The 20,572-nt window shown below is 39.2% G+C and overlaps 2 protein-coding genes across 6 annotated transcripts in view; both read right to left on the minus strand.

Moving 5' to 3' along the window:
• LOC109897874 (TLE family member 5-like) overlaps nucleotides 1-13,668 on the minus strand; it is a 40,106-nt gene extending 26,438 nt beyond the window's left edge. The window contains exon 1 of one of the 2 annotated variants that reach the window (XM_020492503.2): nucleotides 12,677-13,668. In XM_020492503.2, the coding sequence (XP_020348092.1) occupies nucleotides 12,677-12,703 (27 nt within the window). In that variant the 5' untranslated portion in view covers nucleotides 12,704-13,668. The remainder of the gene's footprint in view (nucleotides 1-12,676) is intronic. The other variant, XM_020492502.2, reaches the window with a different exon arrangement.
• Nucleotides 13,669-13,939: 271 nt separating this feature from the next.
• LOC109897876 (guanine nucleotide-binding protein subunit alpha-11) overlaps nucleotides 13,940-20,572 on the minus strand; it is a 79,071-nt gene continuing 72,438 nt past the window's right edge. For all 4 annotated transcript variants that reach the window (XM_031833275.1, XM_031833277.1, XM_031833276.1 and 1 more), the window contains 2 exons: nucleotides 19,632-19,785; nucleotides 13,940-19,247 (listed from right to left, as the gene is read on the minus strand). In XM_031833275.1, the coding sequence (XP_031689135.1) occupies nucleotides 19,057-19,247; nucleotides 19,632-19,785 (345 nt within the window). In that variant the 3' untranslated portion in view covers nucleotides 13,940-19,056. The remainder of the gene's footprint in view (nucleotides 19,248-19,631; nucleotides 19,786-20,572) is intronic.

The raw sequence follows: 20,572 nt of genomic DNA on the forward strand, positions 1-20,572 counted from the left end.
TTCTAACCCCCCTCCTCACACACTCCCACACATACTGCTTGTACCCTCACTGACACACACACATACAAACATCCTCATCATGCTCTGCTTTCTCTCTTTCATCATCCTCCACTTTGTCCTTTTCTTTCTCCTCACACACACACACACACACACACACACACACACGTTCGGGAATAAGGTATGCAGACAACAAAAGGCCAACCCCCACAAACAAAGCATGCAATCATTTATGAACAAATAAAACAGAGGCTCATAAAATCTACCCCCACACATACACATCACTCATAGAGAGAACAGCCAGATGGGCGGTAACAGGTGTCTCTCTTGCAATCTTCAGGTCTCTGAATAATAAGAGGAACAGCTCTTTTAGGTAGCACAATATAAATGCTGTGGTTCTTTCACTTCTCTGAGGATTTGAGAAGTAATGAATTCTAACCAGGAGCTCAAAATATATATTTTTTTACATACTCACTTGCAGCAATGGCAGTCAAATTTTCAACATTATTTGGCCTTAGCATTTCATCTAGTTGGCACTCACTGAAATTGCTTTTAGTGAAATAAATGTTTTTTGGGGGGGCAGAACCAGTCTCGTGTGTTAGTCCTCCATAACTGGGACGTATGAACCCAGGGTGGGGAGAGGTGTATGGTGTGCATACCCTGCATAGAATGTGCGTGTTCATGATGGGGAATTAGAGACTGTCCCAATTCCCCAACCCCATATTCACTTGAAAACCAGCCGGTGTGGCCCCCCACAAAAATCCATATCACCTGTGACCCGTGGCCTGCACTCAGACCCTCAATAGCTGTGCCCCCCCCGCGGGGTTGGTGGGGCACTGGGCCCTCCGGCATGCTAATGAGCAGCCATGACATCTGCTGGCTGTGTGTGTGTCAAGCTCCACATTTAATTTGATCAAAAAAACAAAGCAGATGAGACCATTGAAGCCACTAAGGATATTTGTGTGTGTTTTAAGACATGTCTGTACCCTTGTTATTGAGGTTGTGTATGGGTGAGTAGGAGAGAGCGAAAGACATGGGAAATCTTTATTTTAAAACGGGTGTGCAATCTTTAGTGCATTGACGAGTGGATGTCAGCTTTGGCTAGAGAAAAGTGAAGATGGCACCCTTGTGTGTGTGTGTGTGTGTGTGTGTGTGTGTGTGTGTGTGTGAGAGAGAGAGTGAGCGATTGAGCAGGGGTGGGTGGGAGTTTGATCAATGGGCGATACAGGGGACCAGGGATTAAGCCCCGCACCCCCAGTTGTAGGCTTTAGAGAAAAAGGCTGGGGGCTGTACTATTAATTCAAGTGGCCTTAATAATGCCTGTGCATCCTCTGCCCCGACCCTCCCACCACGGCATCAGATCTGGGAGGAAATGCATTGATAAAGCGAAACAAGCTGGGTGTGTGTGTGTGTGATCGTGCACCTGTGAATCAAGGCCAAACTTCTTGTATTGTCTATAGGCTTGAGATTTTACTCCCATATTGCCAAATTTAGCAGCAGTGGCGACAAGCTGTTCCTTGGGTTCTACTTACAGCAGCAATAGTTTTATCCATCATCTGACATTTGCTTATCTGTGTTAGTCACTCACAACCAAATGTATGCAAATACACCTGGGTTTAAACACCTGGTGCTGGTAACGGGGGCTTGAAAGATGAGAGATCATGCTGTAACTGCTACAGTACCGCATGGACTGTAAGCACATTCACTTTATTAAACCCACAGGAGTAGTTTATTGGGGGTCGAAAATTCCAGCCGAAAACCTACTAACGCCAAGGTCCTCTGATACTACTAGTCCTGTGCGACTCGACATCCCTTTGTTTTGAGACATATCCAAGGTTGACAGGTGTTGCTCGAAGTTTGAGCAAAAAAACAACTGATTCAATAAATGAATGCTTAAAACAAATGTGCTGTGCAAAGCCTATATATGAAGGGCCTACATGTATAAACTTTCACAGTGAATTATTTTGTTTATATAGGTTGCGACAATGAATTGAACATCGCCAAATGCACAAGTAAAAAAAGTGTATATTTAATGCAACCCTTGCTGTTAATAGATCGCAAAGCAGCAATTCAACTAAGGTAAACTTTTTGAAATGACAAGCTCACTATCATCCATAACACATGCATCTCAAGTGAAAGTGCGCTGTTTAGCACACATCTGAAGGCTGGGGGAATTTTAGGATGTCTTCCACTGCGGATGGCTAAAATATTCGAATGATTATGATCACACTTCCGTCATTCAAATATTATGGCGACGCTACACCAAAGACGGTTTGGTGCGATTTAGAAACTTGGGAAGCCAAGCTCAGTGTAACCTGTTATCGCCTGGACATGTTAAAATATCTTCACGCCCAGAATGATGGGGTAATACTTACATAACCAACATTCTCTAGTAATACTAGTCCTGTGTGAATAGAAACCATTCAAATTATAACACCTTAATTGCATAGGAATCAAGGTAAAATAGCGTAAACTTACAATTGTCACCATAACTTGGAATATACTTAGTTTATTACAGAAATATATGAAGGAGAAATATTCTACTTTAAGCATTTCACAGTTTGAGAGAGCATCTCACATCTTAATCTCCAGTTTAAATCTTCCAATCTGACACATACACTACCGTTCAAAAGTTTGGGGTCACTTAGAAAAGTCCTTGTTTTATTTTAAAAAAGCCCATTAAAATATTTTTTTGCCCATTAAAATAACATAAAATCGATCAGCAATACAGTGTAGACAATGGTAATGTTGCAAATTACTATTGTAGCTGGAAACAGCAGCTTTTTTAACGGAATATCTACATAGGCGTACAGAGGACCATTATCAGCAACCATCACTCCTGTGTTCCAATGGCATGTTGTGTTAGCTAAGCCAAGTTTATCCTTTTAAAAGTCAAATTGATCATTAGAAAACCATTTTGCAATTATGTTAGCACAGCTGAAAACTGTTGTTCTTATTAAAGAAGAAATAAAACTGTCCTTTAAAAAATATATATATATATATATTTTTTTTTTACTTTAGACATGTTGAGTATCTGGAGCATCAGCATTTGTGGGTTTCTTTTACAGGCTCAAAATGGCCAGAAACAAAGTACTTTCTTCTGAAACTCATCAGTCTATTCTTGTTCTGAGAAATGAAGGCTATTCCATGTGAAAAATTGCCAAGAAACTGAAGATCTTGTACATTGCTGGGTACTACTCCCTTCACAGAACAGCGCAAACTGGCTCTAACCAGAATAGAAAGAGTGGGAGGCACCGGTGCACAACTGAGGAAGAGGACAAGTACATTAGTGTGTCTAGTTTGAGAAACAGATGCCTCAAGTCTTCAACTGGCAGCTTCATTAAATAGTACCCATAAAACATCCGTCTCAACATCAACAGTGAAGAGGTGCCTCCGGGATACTGGCCTTCTAAGCAGACTTGCAAAGAAAAAGCCATATCTCAGACTGGCCAATAAAAATAAAAAGATTAAGATGGGCAAAAGAACACAGACACTGGGACAGAGGAAGATTGGAAAAAGTGTTATGGTCAGACAAATCTAAGTTTGAGGTGTTTGGATCATAAAGAAGAACATTTGTGAGATGCAGAAAAATTAAAAGATGCTGGTGGAGTGCTTGATGTCATCTGTCAAGCATGGCAACATGATGGTCTGGGGATGCTTGGTGGTGGTAAAGTGGGAGATTTGTACAGGGTAAAAGGGATCTTGAAGAAGGAAGGCTATCACTCCATTTTGCCATGCCATACCCTGTGGACGGCACTTAATTGGAGCCAATTTCCTCCTACAACAGGACAATGACCCCAAACACAGCTCCAAACCAAGCAATAACTATTTAGGGAAGAAGCAGTCAGCTGGTGTTGTGTCTATAATGGAGTGGCCAGCATAGTCACTGGATCGCAACCCTATTGAGCTGTTGTGGGAGCAGCCCATCAAGCCAATCCAACTTGTGGGAGATGCTTCAGGAAGCATGGGGTGAAATCTCTTCAGATTACCTCAACAAATTGACAACTAGAATGACAAAGGTCTGCAAGGCTGTACCTGCTACAAATGGAGGATTCTTTGACGAAAGCAAAGTTTGAAGGACACTATTATTTCAATTACAAATCATTATTTATAACCTAACCTCTTGACTATATTTCCTATTAATTTTGCAACTAATTTCATGTATGTTTTCATGGAAAACAAGGACATTTCTAAGTGCCCCCAAACTTTTGAACAGTATTGTATCTACAGTGCCTTCAAAAAGTATTCATACCCCTTGACTTAATCCACTTTGCTGTGTTAAAGCCTGAAATCAAAATGGATGTAAAAAATCTACACACAATACCCCATGACAAAGTGAAAACATGTTCTTATTTCTTCATTTTTTAAAAATGTATTGAAAATTAAAACAGAAATCTCTTATTTACAGTTTAAGTCAGAAGTTTACATTAGAGGTCGACCGATTATGATTTTTCAATGCCAATACCTATTATTGGAGGACCAAAAAAAAGTCGATACCGATTAAAATCAGACGATTTTAATATATTTGTAATAATGACAATTACAACAATACTGAATGAACACTTATTTTAAGTTAATATAATACATAAATAAAATCAATTTAGTCTCAAATAAATAATGAAACATGTTCAATTTGGTTTAAATAATACAAAAACAAAGTGTTGGAGAAGAAAGTAAAAGTGCAATATATGCCATGTAAAAAAGCTAATGTTTAAGTTCCTTGCTCAGATTATGAGAACATATGTAAACTGGTGGTTCCTTTTAACATGAGTCTTCAATATTCCCAGGTAAGAAGTTTTAGGTTCTAGTTATAGGACTATTTCTCTCTATACCATTTGTATTTCATATACCTTTGACTATTGGATGTTCTAATAGGTACTTTAGTATTGCCAGGATAATCTCGGGAGTTGATAGGCTTGAAATCATAAACAGCGCAGTGCTTGAAGTATTGCGAAGAGCTGCTGGCAAATGCAGTAAAGTGCTGTTTGAATGAATGCTTACGAGCCTGCTGCTGCCTACCACCGCTCAGTCAGACTGCTCTATCAAATCAGACTTAATTATAATAACACACAGAAATACGAGCCTTAGTTCATTAATATGGTCAAATCTGGAAACTTTTATTATTTCAGTGAAATACAGAACCGTTCCATATTTTATTTAATGGGTGGCATCCATAAGTCTAAAAATTCCTGTAACATTGAAGGTTGTTCAATGTAATGTCATAATTACGTAAAATTCTGGCAAATTAGTTCGCAACGAGCCAGGCGACCCAAACTGTTGCATATACCCTGACTCTGCATGCAACGAACGCAAGAGAAGTGACAATTTCCCTAGTTTAATATTGCCTGCGAACATGAATACATGAATCTTTTAACTTAATATGCAGGTTAAAAAAATATATACTTCTGTGTATTGATTTTAAGAAAGGCATTGATGTTTATGGTTAGGTACATTCGTGCAACAATTGTGCTTTTTTTGCAAATGCGCTTTTGTTAAATCATCCACCGTTTGGCGAAGTTGGCTGTCTTTGTTAGGAAGAAACGGTCTTCACACAGTTCACAACGAGCCAGGCGGCCCAAATTGCTGCACACTAGTTAAAAGAAATGCATGTTAGCATGCAATACTAACTAAATATGCAGGTTTAAAAATATATACTTGTGTACTGATTTTAAGAAAGGCATTGATGTTTATGGTTAGGTACACATTGGTGCAACGACAGTGCTTTTTTCGTGAATGAGCTTGTTAAATCACCCGTTTGGCAAAGTAGGCTGTGATTCTATGATAAATTAACAGGCACCGCATTGATTATATGCAACGAAGGACAAGCTGGATAAACTAGTAATATCATCAACCATGTGTAGTTAACTACTGATTATGTTAAGATTGATTGTTTTTTATAAGATACGTTTAATGCTAGCTAGCACCTTACCGTGGCTCCTTGCTGCACTCGGATAACAGGTAGTCAGCCTGCCACGCAGTCTCCTTGTGGAGTGCAATGTAATCAGCCATGATCGGTGTCCAAAAATGCAGATTACCGATTGTGATGAAAACTTGAAATCGGCACTAATTAATTGGCCATGCCTCTAATTGTTATGTTTGGAGGAAAAAGGGGGAGGCTTGCAAGCCGAAGAACACCATCCCAACCGTGAAGCACGGGGGCGGCAGCATCATGTTGTGGGGATGCTTTGCTGCAGGAGGGACTGGTGCACTTCACAAAATAGATGGCATCATGAGAAAGAAAAACTTCGTGGATTTATTGAAGCAACATCTCAAGACATCAGTCAGGAAGTTCAAGCTTGGTCGCAAATAGGTCTTCCAAATGAACAATGACCCCAAGCATAGTTCCAAAGTTGTGGCAAAATGGCTTAAGGACAACAAAGTCAAGGTATTGGAGTGGCCATCACAAAGCCCTGACCTTAATCCTATAGAAGATTTGTGGGCTGAACTAAAAAAGCGTGTGCAAGCAAGGAGGCCTACAAACCTGACTCACTTACACCAGCTCTGTCTGGAGGAATGGGACAAAATTCACCCAACTTATTGTGGGAAGCTTGTGGAAGGCTACCTGAAACATTTGACCCAAGTTCAACAATTTAAAGGCAATGCTACCAAATACTAATTGAGTGTATGTAAACTTCTGACCCACTGGGAATGTGATGAAAGAAATAAAATCTGAAATAAATAACTCCACTATTATTCTGACATTTCACATTCTTAAAATAAAGTGGTGATCCTAACTGACCTAAGACAGGGAATTTTTACTATGATTAAATGTCAGAAATTGTGAAAAACTGAGTTTAAATGTATTTGGCTAAGGTGTATGTGAACTTCCTGACTTCAACTGTAAGTATTCACACCAACATTTCCCATTATTCTTTTCAAAATTCAACAAAGTCTGGTTGTTGATCATTGCTAAACAACCATTTTCAGGTTTTGCCATAGATTTAAGTCAAAACTGTAACTCGGCAACTCACTGTCTTTTTGGTAGGCAACGCCAGTGTAAATTTGCCCCTGTGTTTTAGGTTATTGTCCTGCTGAAAGGTGAATTCATTTCCCAGTGTCTGGGGTGTAAAGCAGACTGAAGCAGGTTTTCCTCAAGGATTTTGCCTGTGCTTAGCTCCATTCATAAAAAAAAAAAAAAATCTAAATTTGTTTATTTTCTATCCTGAAAAATTCCCCAGTCCTTAATGATTACAAGCATACCCATAACATGATGCAGCCACCATTATGCTTGAAAATATGGAGAATGGTATTCAGTAATGTGTTTGCCTCAAACATAAAACTTTGTATTCATGACAAAGTTAATTTGCTTTGCCACATTTTTTTCAGTATTACTTTAGTGCCTTGTTGCAAACAGGATGACTGTTTAGTAATATTTTGATTCTGTACAAGATTCCTTTTCACTCTCAATTACACTGTTTTTGTTCAAACGCAACAATTTCATTGATTTGACTTAGTTACAGTTCATATGAGGTAATCAGTCAATTTAAATAAATTCATTAGGCCATAATCTATGGATTTCACATGACTAGGAATACAGATATGCATTGGTTGGTCATAGATACCTTAAAATAAAAAATTATGAACATGGGCCTCACAACCTCATATTTTGGTGCACTTACATTGCCATTGATAAAATGTAATTGTGTTAGTTGTCCGTAGCTTATGCCTGCCCATACCATAACCCCACCGCCACCATGGGGCGTGGTTCAATGTTGACATCTTTCTAGAAGATTCACTTGAAGCCAAGTTTCAACCTCTTGGCAGAGGCAACCAGGTACCAGGTTTTTGGCTAAAATGTCCTGGTACTTGCAAAGTTTGGTATTTGCTTTAGAGGTTGACCGATTAATCGGAATGGCCGATTAATTAGGGCTGATTTCAAGTTTTCATAACAATCGGAAATCTGTATATTTTTTTATACCTTTATTTAACTAGGCAAGTCAGTTAAGAACACATTCTTATTTTCAATGACGGCCTAGGAACGGTGGGTTAACCAGCCTCGTTCAGGGGCAGAACGACAGAGTTTCACCTTGTCAGCTCGGGGGATCCAATCTTGCAACCTTACAGTTAACTAGTCCAATGCAATAATGACCTGCCTCTCTCTCTCGTTGCACTCCACAAGGAGACTGCCTGTTACGCGAATGCAGTAAGCCAAGGTAAGTTGCTAGCTAGCATTAAACTTATCTTATAAAAAACAATCAATCATAAACACTAGTTAACTACACATGGTTGATGATATTACTAGATATTATCTAGCGTGTCCTGCGTTGCATATAATCTGACTGAGCATACAAGCATACAAGTACCTAAGTATCTGACTGAGCGGTGGTAAGCAGAAGCAGGCGCGTAGACATTCATTCAAACAGCACTTTTGTGCGTTTTGCCAGCAGCTCTTCATTGTGCGTCAAGCATTGCGCTGTTTATGACTTCAAGCCTATCAACTCCCGAGATGAGGCTGGTGTAACCGAAGTGAAATGGCTAGCTAGTTAGCGCGTGCTAATAGCGTTTCAAACGTCACTCGCTCTGAGCCTTCTAGTAGTTGTTCCCCTTGCGCTGCATGGGTAACGCTGCTTCGATGGTGGCTGTTGTCGTTGTGTTGCTGGTTCGAGCCCAGGGAGGAGCGAGCAGAGGGAGGGAAGCTATACTGTTACACTGGCAATACTAAAGTGCCTATAAGAACATCCAATAGTCAAAGGTCAATGAAATACAAATGGTAGAGGGAAATAGTCCTATAATTCCTATAATAGCTACAACCTAAAACTTCTTACCTGGGAATATTGAAGACTCATGTTAAAAGGAACCACCAGCTTTCATATGTTCATGTTCTGAGCAAGGAACTGAAACGTTAGCACATATTGGACTTTTACTTTCTTCTCCAACACTTTGTTTTTGCATTATTTAAACCAAATTGAACATGTTTCATTATTTATTTGAGGCTAAATTGATTTTATCTATGTATTATATTAAGTTAAAATAAGTGTTAATTCAGTATTGTTGTAATTGTCATTATTACAAATAAATAAAATCGGGATCGGCTTTTTTGGTCCTCCAATAATCGGTATCAGCGTTGAAAAATCATAATCGGTCGACCTCTTAATTTGTTTCATTAGTGCACTGTTGAATTTTTTTGCATGTCAGCAAGTTTTCAAGATATAACTTTCAAAATACAGAAAGTGTCTCAGTCAGTTGAAGGGTTCTGTAGAATGGGATGGGGATCCAGTTCGGTGTTTCACACAATTAGGAGCTCTTTCCTTCTCCTCTGCACACTGATGAAGTGGTTGGAACCGTTGCAGTCTTCTCAGACACACTGCCAGTCTTAGAACAGAGACGCATCCTGCGGCTGCATGCACAAGGGCACACCATTCATATCGTGAGACATCCAGGCTCTAGCCTAAGCAAACAATTCCTCCCCCTTCTACGTTGGCACTGGCAATGACAAATTGTTGCTATGGAGCAAGCACACCGTGGTAACATAGTCTTGTAATAGTTTTTGCCGACATTGTTTTCCAAAACGTTCATTTCAGGTTTTATTTGAGCTGGGAACGACAGGGTCTACTCAGCACCAACACTGTGCAAATGCAATTGCTTGTTTAGCACATGACAGTAATGTGAACATTTCAAATAGACTGTTACTGAAGTGTTCCTTTTTTACCAGAATATGTACACAAATGTGAGTTATGTGACCATGGGTTGAGAATCAGTTTTTTTTCTTCCATATACCAATTTCTATTACCATGGGAAATTGGGAAAAAGATTTTGGCCTATTGCAGTCATGAAAAGGTACCCACCAGGGTTAGTTGTTTTCATGCTGGGAAATATGCATTCCATTACACACAATAGCTAGGTTTTAATACAAATGGAGACCGATTTTTTGGGTGAATATTCTAAAATATGCATAAAGAATATTCACATTTTCCCACGAGAGGTGTTTCCATGTAACTGACTTAGAGGACAAAATGCTGTGTGTGATGACGTAGTGCACATAAAAAGTACTTTTGCAAACACCAAGAAATTCAATGTGTTTCCATCTACCGACGACTGCCAAAACTTTTGCGATAAATTGTAAACTTGCCCAATCTGTTTTTGCCGCATGCTCTCTAGACATTTCTCTGATAAAGTTGACAGGGTAGGTTATAAGATATGGATAAGAGCAATATCATTTTTATTTTATAACTTGCACCCAAGCATCGATCATCATCTCACCAGCATTTAAATAATACCATCAATATTTATAGGAAATTTGCATCAAGCTCATCATCAAACTCTTTTGGTGGGGGTCGGATGGTCCGACCTTAGTTAAGTACTTCTCTCTACGCGTAGTCTGACTTTGGTCTTAAGCATGACAATAGCATGCTATTCACCCGCTATTTGTTTTAGGAGGAGATCAAAGAAATTAATGTGTGTCTACAGATACACCCCATTTGTTCCACGATAAGTGAGAAATATTAAGGTACCAATTGGTGCCTTAATAGACTACTGTTCAAACCATATTCTATACTTTTCTCACCTTCCAATTTGTCATGGCTGGAACAGTTGAATATGGTAATTTTCAGGATGAATCAAACCAGTGTATTTTTGATAAACCAATATATTTTGTGTAAAGGCGTTCCAAACCTGTTTTTTAATTATTCATAAATACTTTCCTAACCCCAAATAATAGAGTATTTTTGAATGCACCAATTGGTGCTGAAAAGGAGACGAATGTGTGTATTGACATGGCCTTCTCTCATTGATCCCTAATGTTATGAACGTTTTCTCCATATACTCTAGTAAGTTAGATTTTTATTTATTTTTAAGATGTCTTTATATAAATGTACTGAAACCCCTATTGAATGACAACTCCATGAGGAAAAACACAGCAAGTGGGAGGGTTTTCACCAGGTGAATTACATTTATTCAAGTGCGTGCAAGGGAACAACATTGCACCGGCATAAGGTAATGAATGCCTTGATCACACCGATAGTGTTTTTGCGCAAAATAGTATACAGGATCATCTGGATGTGTATGCAAAAAAAGTTCAACATTCACCTTCTGCTACCATTTCTCTCAAGTCATCTACACATACATTTTGAGCATACATTCGATAAATCCAAAGTATGCACCACACAGAACGCACTGCAACAGCAATGCTACAAGGCAAACGCAGCATTCAACTGGAAATTAATTACTTCTGGTGTACCAAAATGTAATGAAGCTGTCGATCACACCGGTCAGCATCATTGCTCAAAATAGAATGCAGCATCATCTGCACATGTATGCAACAAAGGTTCAACATTCAACTTCTGCTACTATGTCTGTCAAGCCATCTATGCATACAGTTTGACGCATAGGTTCGATAAATCCAACGTATAGACAAGAGTAAACGCACCGAAACTGCGTCTGCCATGCTGCAAGGCAAACGCAGCGTTTCATTGGAAATTAACGTAATTCTGGTGTACCAAAATGCAATGACACAGTCGGTGTGTTCGACGCGTAAGCCTGAAAAAGAACTACTGAGAAGTGCGTAGGAAAGGCGTGCGTATAAAAAGCTTACATTTCCTAAGTCTGAATCAGGCCCTTAATGCTTTGCCACGTTGTGGTTGTACAACTTGGCATATCATCCCGTGACACCAAGTGATGGTTTACGCCACCAATTTTCATGCAATTCATTTTACAGACACAAAAAGATACAATGTCGAACGAAATTGTACCGACACTTCATGTTTCCATAACACCTGTTGTGTTATGTTACTTATTAATACGCCATTACTATACTTGCATAACAACTGGATGGAAACGTGGTTATTAAGGCACAACACAGACCTACTACATGGGTTGCAGGCCATGAATCGCAAGCCAGTACCAGCTCTACCCCTCAGCATATTCTGGATACTCAGGTAGATACTTCACTTAAGTATTTTATTGTCAAGAGGATCATGTAGACAGCCGTACTTATCGTTGTCAAAGAAACTATAAATTCCATTGACAACAAATCATAGACAGGCAGTTCTGATTTCGAAAGTTAATCATCTTAAATGTTTCAACATTGGACATGAACCAAATCTACCCCCAGTTCCTGTATCATGTCTGCAAAGTCCCTCAACTTCTTCAATGTCATCATATGGGGCTCCCTGTAAGAGTAATCACTACACTGTATGCATTACGTTGTCGGGCTTGTATACTTGTAGCTACAGTAAAATAGCCATCCGTTCTACATTTCCCATCTGCCTTGCAATCCAAATTCATTAGCAATGCAAATCATGCGATTTTGTATTGAACAGAACAAATATTGTAATTGTGTCACCGACAGTTTGATGCAAATACTTGGAAATGAGCATGATTATTTTCCACTTTAATTAATAAACAGTGAAATCGAAGTCAACAAACAGCATACAAATGTAATGGCACAACAAGTAGCTAAGCATAATACGGGTGGTTAGGCATAAATAGGCCCTAATTTATGTCTGGTTTAGTAATCAAATTGCCCCCGGGGATCTGCTTAATTCAGATTTGAAACTAAATGTGACGATCATTTTTTTAAATGGAAGTGACATGCTGAAAACATAAAAACCTGATGCAATACAAAGTAACGATGTCTGCTCATTGTATAACTAGATACAATCTAACTGGCACACGCAGACAAACAAGTTAAATACAGAAAATAATCTAGTGATTCTCCGAATATTACATTAAATCCACTTACTGAATGTCTGGATTGTGGAAACATCATGTCAATTCCTTGTTTATTGTTTTCCTTCCCAAATACGATGAATGATGAGTGTTCAAAATGTAGCCCCCCCAAAATATTGGCTTGTTGTTCCCCTCTTTGTCCGTATTTGCAAACTCGAATCTAGCCAATAATCACACGAGTTGACCAGCTCACTAGCGAACGCTAGTTATTGTCCCCAAAATTGGTGATGCAGCTGGCGTCAGCTAGCTAATCAATATCTCTTGTTTGTCCAGGTGTATATCACTCGACAAAAGTAGCCTAGTAGCTACCAGCTGGAATCTCGTTTTCGTTGGTGATGAAATACAAACCTCAACCATTTGAATGGTCCTTTCTTAATTCTTCAAAGGCTGTTGCTAACGTTAGTTTTCAGTTTATAGGTAACGTAACTAGTACACTAGCTAGCTAAATATAATATGCATATAACTACAAATGTTATGGATAACGCTAGGTCTTTTCCTGGTTTCTTTTGTTCGGTCTTCTTTCGCGGTGTGTTTTCGCCAACGCAACAAAGCCAGCTAAAGCTATGTGTCCGCTAACACACAACGCTTCAGAGGGAAAACTGCTCGAATTCGCAAAAATAACAAAATGGACCTCTGTATTCGCTTAAATTGAATTCCTTCCGTTTAATAACAACTAGTGCTGGTAAACAAACAGTTGGCGCAAAAAACTAAAGCTTAAATAATTAACAAATCTTACAGTAAACTTTAAAGTATACACTTGCTCAGCGTCTGTCAAATCTGTCCCTAGCCTAAATCCGAATTTGTGGCGGAGGCTGGAGTCCACATTCCATTCCTGAGGCAAGTTGCGACGTCACAAAACGCCCCACAAAGATATCCACCGTACAGAACAAATCATATTCTATGCCAATTGGAATAGAACGCAGTGGGTGTTAAAAGAAAATGTATTTCTATCTGAAACGTTCTACGTTGCACTTCTCAACATGCCCAAAACGTCATCCCAGAAATGTAATGGCTAAAGAACTAGCGCCCCTCGTGGAAGGGAACACAAATTCCACCTTGAGAATGAGTACACTAGCTGCATTTAATTTCTGTTTTCTATCGTTTCCCACTGTGGTATCAACAACAAATGTCAACCACATAAAATGTATCAAGTTTGTCTTCTGGATGATTTTTAGTTTCAATCATAAAGCCTCATATTAAAAGGTGCAGCATAGGCTGCATTTCAAAAGCTAATTGTTCAGAAATGAGTTCATAATATACAGACAGAACACCAGCAGAGTATAGGAACACATTTTATTCCAATTTAAAACATACTTTTTCTTTAAAGGAGAAGGCTATGAAAATCATTTTCATGTTTGAATGAGGTTCAGGCAACAGTGGTTGAAATGAAACATACAAAAGAGAAATTATGGCTAAAATACTGTAAATCAATACCCATTAGGTCCCTTTTCTGGAGGGCTTCGCATTAATATATCCCCCTCCCCCCACCCAAATCAACACATGCAATTAAAATGTGATTTCTTTCAAAACAGCAGTTTATCATTAAATACAGAATAACATTCACCTTTTTCATTCATTTTCATATATTTATTCATCTTAATCACATACTTAGTGTTTATTGGTTTTAAAAAGTGGACCATGAAATACATAGGTCCTTATGATTTTTTCACAACATTGGCACTTGTTAAGAGTCTGGCTCTACAAAGAAAGGGGATTGGCACATTCATTATTGTACATAATTTACATTTGGTATACTTAAGAAAAAAATACATTACTTTCAATTTATACACCACTACACAAAGTTTATTTAACCTCTTATTTAAAAATCTATCATATTAAGTGCTCCTAAATACAAGAGTTCAGGTAATGCATCAGCCTTACAAAAGAAACAAAAAGATGCAATAAGAGCTTTTAGCATTTCTGTGCATCCATCACATCAGTATGGATCTCAAGAAAAAGCATTAACCATCAAAAGTGTATACACATCTCATAGTACCAACAAAACGTGCTTAAATGAACATGTAAGTTGCATGAATGCAGGAAGTCCCATTGCTGCAGCGCAGGTTCAGTGCATTGACCCGTGAGAAAGAAAGGATTAAAGATCAAGTAAGAGGAGACAACAGCTGATATTCTAAAAAACACCATATTCATTAATTCACCGATGAATCCAACTGCTACAGTATTTTACTCTTTCGGTACCTTCACTTGGCAAAGCATTACAATAAATAAAGTTTAACAGGCTTATTTCAAAATGAACTGTATGGAAAAATGGTGGCAACTGTTTGTATATACTGTAGTGCTAGTGAGTCTATGGCATGGACTTGCCTCTAGTAGTGTATCCCTTCCTCAATCCCCACTGTGCTGGTTTAAGTGACGACAGTACTTCTTCCGTGTTCTCTTACTAGTTATTGTGATGTTCAATTAGTGTGCTGTAGAGGGTGCACATGACATATAGCTACATACACACTGTCCATAGTCCACATGTGGAGAAAACCAATGTACTTGGTTTAAACTGACACTGACTGTATGCTCAGAAAACTCATGGTAGCATTCTCATATCTGCCAACAGCAGGGAGAGAGGCCTGCGCCAGACATTTGTACATTGTTTTTTAGAGTGAAGCAACCACACAGCACATCATACACCTCAAAACCACTGGATCACAAGCTGATGCAGATACCGACAGTAGAGCAAAAGGTGTACAATGTAACTAAATTAATGCAAAACCACTGGGGGGTTACAAGCATGAAGAGAGCCCAGCATGAGTGTCACGTGTAGAACTAAACCCTACTCTACCTAAGAAAGTAAACCACAGGTCAAAGGGGATGGAGTGTGCTTCTTGAGGTAACAGAGCAGCAGAGAAGCAGTAACCACTCTAAAACAATTCAAAAACAAGCTGCCTTGTTGGTGGTGATCTGAAGTACCACTGGCAACATCTCAGTCCAGCCTGCCCTGGCAAGAGACTTTCGTACTCCTGAGAGAGAAATGAAAACTTGCCTACAAGCTCAACAAGTTAAACCAAAAACATCCGTTCAGACATATGCAATCAGGACAAAAAGTATGTTCAAATTTAGTTGAAAGCCTCATCTGCAGTTGTACAGGAAGCATTCATATTTCTGCTTTTTATGTACAGTTCACAAATAATGTGGTATATAAAGTATTAGGTGTGGGACCATTAATGAACAAAGAAAGGCCTTCAAATACAAGTTATGCAACACCAAACATCCCTGACAACTCACAAGCTGCCTTCACGACAAGGCCGCATCCACCGTGGGTTGGCCAAATGACAAGGTATTACAAAATGTCCAACATGTTTCAACATTTTTAAAACACTGTGGCACTTAATTAAGTTTTAAAAAAAAGGTCATACTTTTCCACCTTCAGTGAAAGCAACATTTATAGATATTTCCATGAATTGCACAAACCATTTAACAACTGGGGTAGAGAATGTAGAGGAAAGGTAAAAGTTGGACCTTTCAGCCAGGCTAGTATACAGTGGACATTAGTTAAGGGGGACTGAAAAGTATACCCAAGCCAACATTATGGGCAAAACATTCTTAGGTTGCAATTCAATGTAATTGTAAACACACAGCAAGATCTTAAACAGAGCACAAACTTCACTTTGCAGGGTAAGTGATTGCCATGTACAGTAGAATGTGATTTTTTTTGGGGCACCCTGCACTCAATTTGGCCATTATTTTTGGCACCAAAAATACAAGATATGAAAAACAAGTCTGCATTCATGATAACTCTCTAAAGTGTTAAGTTTCACCTAACCGCTCTCACCCAACGCTCTCTGGAGTGCAAATAGCACTGTGGCAATCATATGTCTTCCAGTCATTCTCTTTCTTAGTATATAAATGTCAAGCATAGAAACATGACTAGTAGGGCACATAAAACAAACCATCCACAACAATGGACTAAAGCCAAGCTGAAGACATGAATGGCAGGTGGGAACGGAAGAGCAGACTAAAGATTGGCTGAGGCAGGCAGCTATGCGATCCCCTCGTGGTTTTACTAGGCTCTGCTCAGGCCCAAACGGGCTGGTCAAAGTTTACAGGCAAATAGCCAGCAGAATTCATCCTCCAATGATCACCAACTGGCATCCCTGGACAGTTTGCACTCAACCTGTGGCAATGGCCTTCCCCTTGGCATCAACACACCCCAACACTGGCTCCCTGATTCATAACACTCACTTTAATTGCACCTATTGCTCTATATCATTCATAGAGTCCTTTAATTCTCTGTCAACTTTGCTAGTAGTAGCCCTTATAATGAAAAGTTATGAAAACTCACCTGAATTACGTTAAAGACAAAATAGCAATCTATCGACATATTGTTAGCTATGGAATCTTAACTATCAAGCAAAAGACATGGGATTAAAAACCAATACCAAACTAAAATCTTAAATTACAAAAATGCAAGCACAGACCAGTTAAATTCAACCACTGATGAGTCTCTTGTTTTCTATTTGCATAATGCACCAACCCAAAATGGAAAAGAATCTTCCCATTCTCAAGCATTTAAAAATTGAAGCAGAACATAACTGCAACTACAAAGTATGAGGTCTCTAAAGAAAGGTAGATCACATGCCGATAAAATCATATTTTTTTAACAGCAGTATGGACCCTGTCTCTCCCAGTCTCCCATCTGATGGAGACACTTCTAGATGGAAGCAGGGAGGAAGAGTCAGATGAACAACATCTAGAGCTCTGGTCCATAAATTAGACACAAAAAAAAATACTTCTCTAATGTATCACTACCATTTCTCAAAATATTGGCCAAATAGGGAAAAAATATCCAATACCTTTAACAAAGAGAAGCTGTACTGACACCGTGTAGAGGACCAACTTGTGACTTAAGTTAGCTGGCAGCACTAAAGATTTCTTTATTACAACAAACTATTGCTCCTTACTACTCCTTTATGTCATCTGCACAAGTACAGCAAGTTGTTTACCTTCATTGGAAGATAACCAAAATGTTTAAAAAATTCACAGAAACACACTATCAAACAATTGTAATTAATTAGGCAATTGTCCAAAAGAAACGGTATAGTACGGCAAATATAAATTAGTTTTGCCTAAATTAATGTACCAAACTTTTCAATGCAACTATGAGAGAAGACACATGTAAGTAAATATACACATTTCGTTTCAGTCATCTCCATCACCCCATTCCCCAACGAGTTGATTTTGTTCATCGTATCTGAAAAGTTTTGGGGGATGTAACTGATACTGACAACTTGATTGTATCTACAGCAAACAAAACATTTGGCAAATGGTACAGCATTTTAAGGAGTAAAAATCATGACAAATTAAATCTAAATAGTGCTGCAGTTTATTCATATTGTCGTTTTAGAATGTTACAAGATGCTGCCAATTCAACAAGGGGTTCTGTGAAAAATGTAAATGATGTTTTGTCTGACGGACAGGGGAGCAGTGGATTAAGGAGGAAATTTTAACAGTTTCCAATCATGTAGGTTACATTCTCTATTGGATAATTGTGACTTTCCTCTTGGAAATGAGAAACGCTGCGGTCTTGTTCATCTTTAATTAACATCATTGGGAAAGCGGTAGTAGCAATAGTAATAGTCAATAAACTCACCTAAAATAATTCTTAATATACACAGATCAATTTACTTCATTTCTCCCACCCTTGCTCTGTCTATGTGTGAGCATCCACTTGATTGTAACACACACATTCAACAGTGCAAGGTGACTTCTAGCCTAGCGTGAGGTTTGGAAAAAACACACCTCAAAGACCATGTAGAGTTGAGCTTCCCCTCCACACCTCAGCACCACCCGCACCTGCTCCAACGATTCTATGCGGTTACCCACAACCCTCTGCAGACTGGTGGGTGCCCAGCCCCCCCCCCCCATCCCACAGACAGACCCTGCTGACTGTGAAGGGGGGACACTGGCTTTTTCCTGCTTTCCTACACCTCAGCTCTCCTTCCTTTAAATCACACCAGCACCCAAGCCACCAAATCAAACAGACTTCTACCTACCAACCTACCTACCCACTCCAAGCCCCCCTCCTTTAACAGGGGTGACCCAGAGACGCAAGCCACACCAGGTGACAAATGAGAGCTGTCAACCACCAAGTCAAGTCAGTGGAGGGATGCAGGCTGCAGTGGGGGGAATGACTGGAGCTGGAAAAATACATCCAATTAAACCATAGACAAGGAGCAGGAGGATGTTGGGACCATGGGTGAATAGAACCTGGAATATATTACACATGTGTGATCAAGTGTGTGTGTGTGTGTGTGTGTGTGTGTGTGTGTGTGTGTGTGTGTAAATGCATGTTGGTGAATGTGTCAGCGTGTGTGTTAGTGCAGGTGTGTGTGTAGATGTGTACTCTGTGCTGTGTGTGAGGTTTCTCTCAATTTCTCTCTCTCACACCAGGTTGTACTCCTTCAGGTTGAGCTGCAGGATGGTGTCTTTGACAGCAGCGAACACAAAGCGGATGTTCTCTGTGTCCGTGGCACAGGTGAAGTGGGAGTAGATGATCTTGTCGCTGTCAGGGTTCAGGTCCACAAACATCTTCAGGATAAACTCCCGGCCTGCCTGAGCGTCTCTCTGGGGCCCTAGGGGTACACACACACACATTATCCCAAAGCTACAGGCAACAGGACACATCACTGTGTACCTGTGCTACCAACGAACACACAACATTTTAAATTGAAAGGACGACACGTTACATGATCTCAAAAGGTAAGCGATTTAAATCCTGAATGGTGTGAATTTGTATTACATTTCAGTTCATTGTCTAGCCACACGGTGTCACTAAATACTAACAAAAATACATTTAGGTCTGTTCATGCCACCTGTAGAGTTTGAAATGAATAATGTTTCAATAATAAATAAATAAATCATATTTGATCATTTGCCTCAGTAGCTGCCATGGTACTAGACATGGCCACATTAGCCAGTGCAGAGAGGTTCTAGGATAAAGGTAAAGAGTCGTTTACCATCAAACTCTGGGAAGTAGTCGACCAGGTGGGAGTAAGTGATCTTCTCCTCCAAGAGGTCCTTCTTGTTGAGGAACAGGATGACGGAGGAGTTCTGGAACCAGGGATATGTGATGATGGTCCGGAACAGAGCCTTGCTCTCCTCCATCCGATTCTGACAGAGAAAGAGGGAGGTAGAGCGATAGGGACAGAAAGGAGAAAGGAAAGGATGGTCAGAACTCGCTTGGTTCCTTTATTTGATCTATATAGGCTATGCCCAAAGTAGTCTATTTTACATAGATAACAAAATATAATCACAGCAACTGTTCAAACAATAAACCCCAAGAACTTTGAGGCCTTCAAGTCCACCCAAAAGGTATTTTGTTTAGAAGTAATATCTACGTGATTCCAGGCTATTTTGAAACGGTAAAAACAGCTGCTAGCAATGTGCTTTTTCTCCGTGAGCAAACATGATAAATATTCTATTTTTGCTGATATGGGAGCGAATACATTCAACAGTATATCAAAACTGGACATTTTTTGTATAAGTATAAGAATATTTGCCAGGGTATATTATTTAATTATAAATCTGATTATTTCACATGGGGGAGATGTGAGAAGCTAAAATGCTAGCTTGCTTGCAGTTTTTAGCAAACTGCTAGCAGAGTAGCCTACAGCCAAATGGCAGGCACAAAATAAGGTAATGTAAAACAAACCTAAACTTTTATTACATGTAGCTATTATTAAAATATGCAATTGGTTTTCTTGCTTTGAAATGAGCTAACAGTGGTGATGTTTTTAGCATGATTATTAGGTTAATGAAAAACAAACAGGTTTTCATTATTCTATATCATGCAAAAACATTTCAAAATATGCTAATTAGTGTTAACATTTTGTTCTGTTCAATAATCTAAAAATCAACCAATTTATTGCTTTCAATTCATCTATTGGGCCAAAAAACT

The sequence above is a fragment of the Oncorhynchus kisutch genome, linkage group LG10 (genome assembly GCF_002021735.2).
Source record: "Oncorhynchus kisutch isolate 150728-3 linkage group LG10, Okis_V2, whole genome shotgun sequence".
Taxonomy (NCBI): Eukaryota; Metazoa; Chordata; class Actinopteri; order Salmoniformes; family Salmonidae; genus Oncorhynchus; species Oncorhynchus kisutch.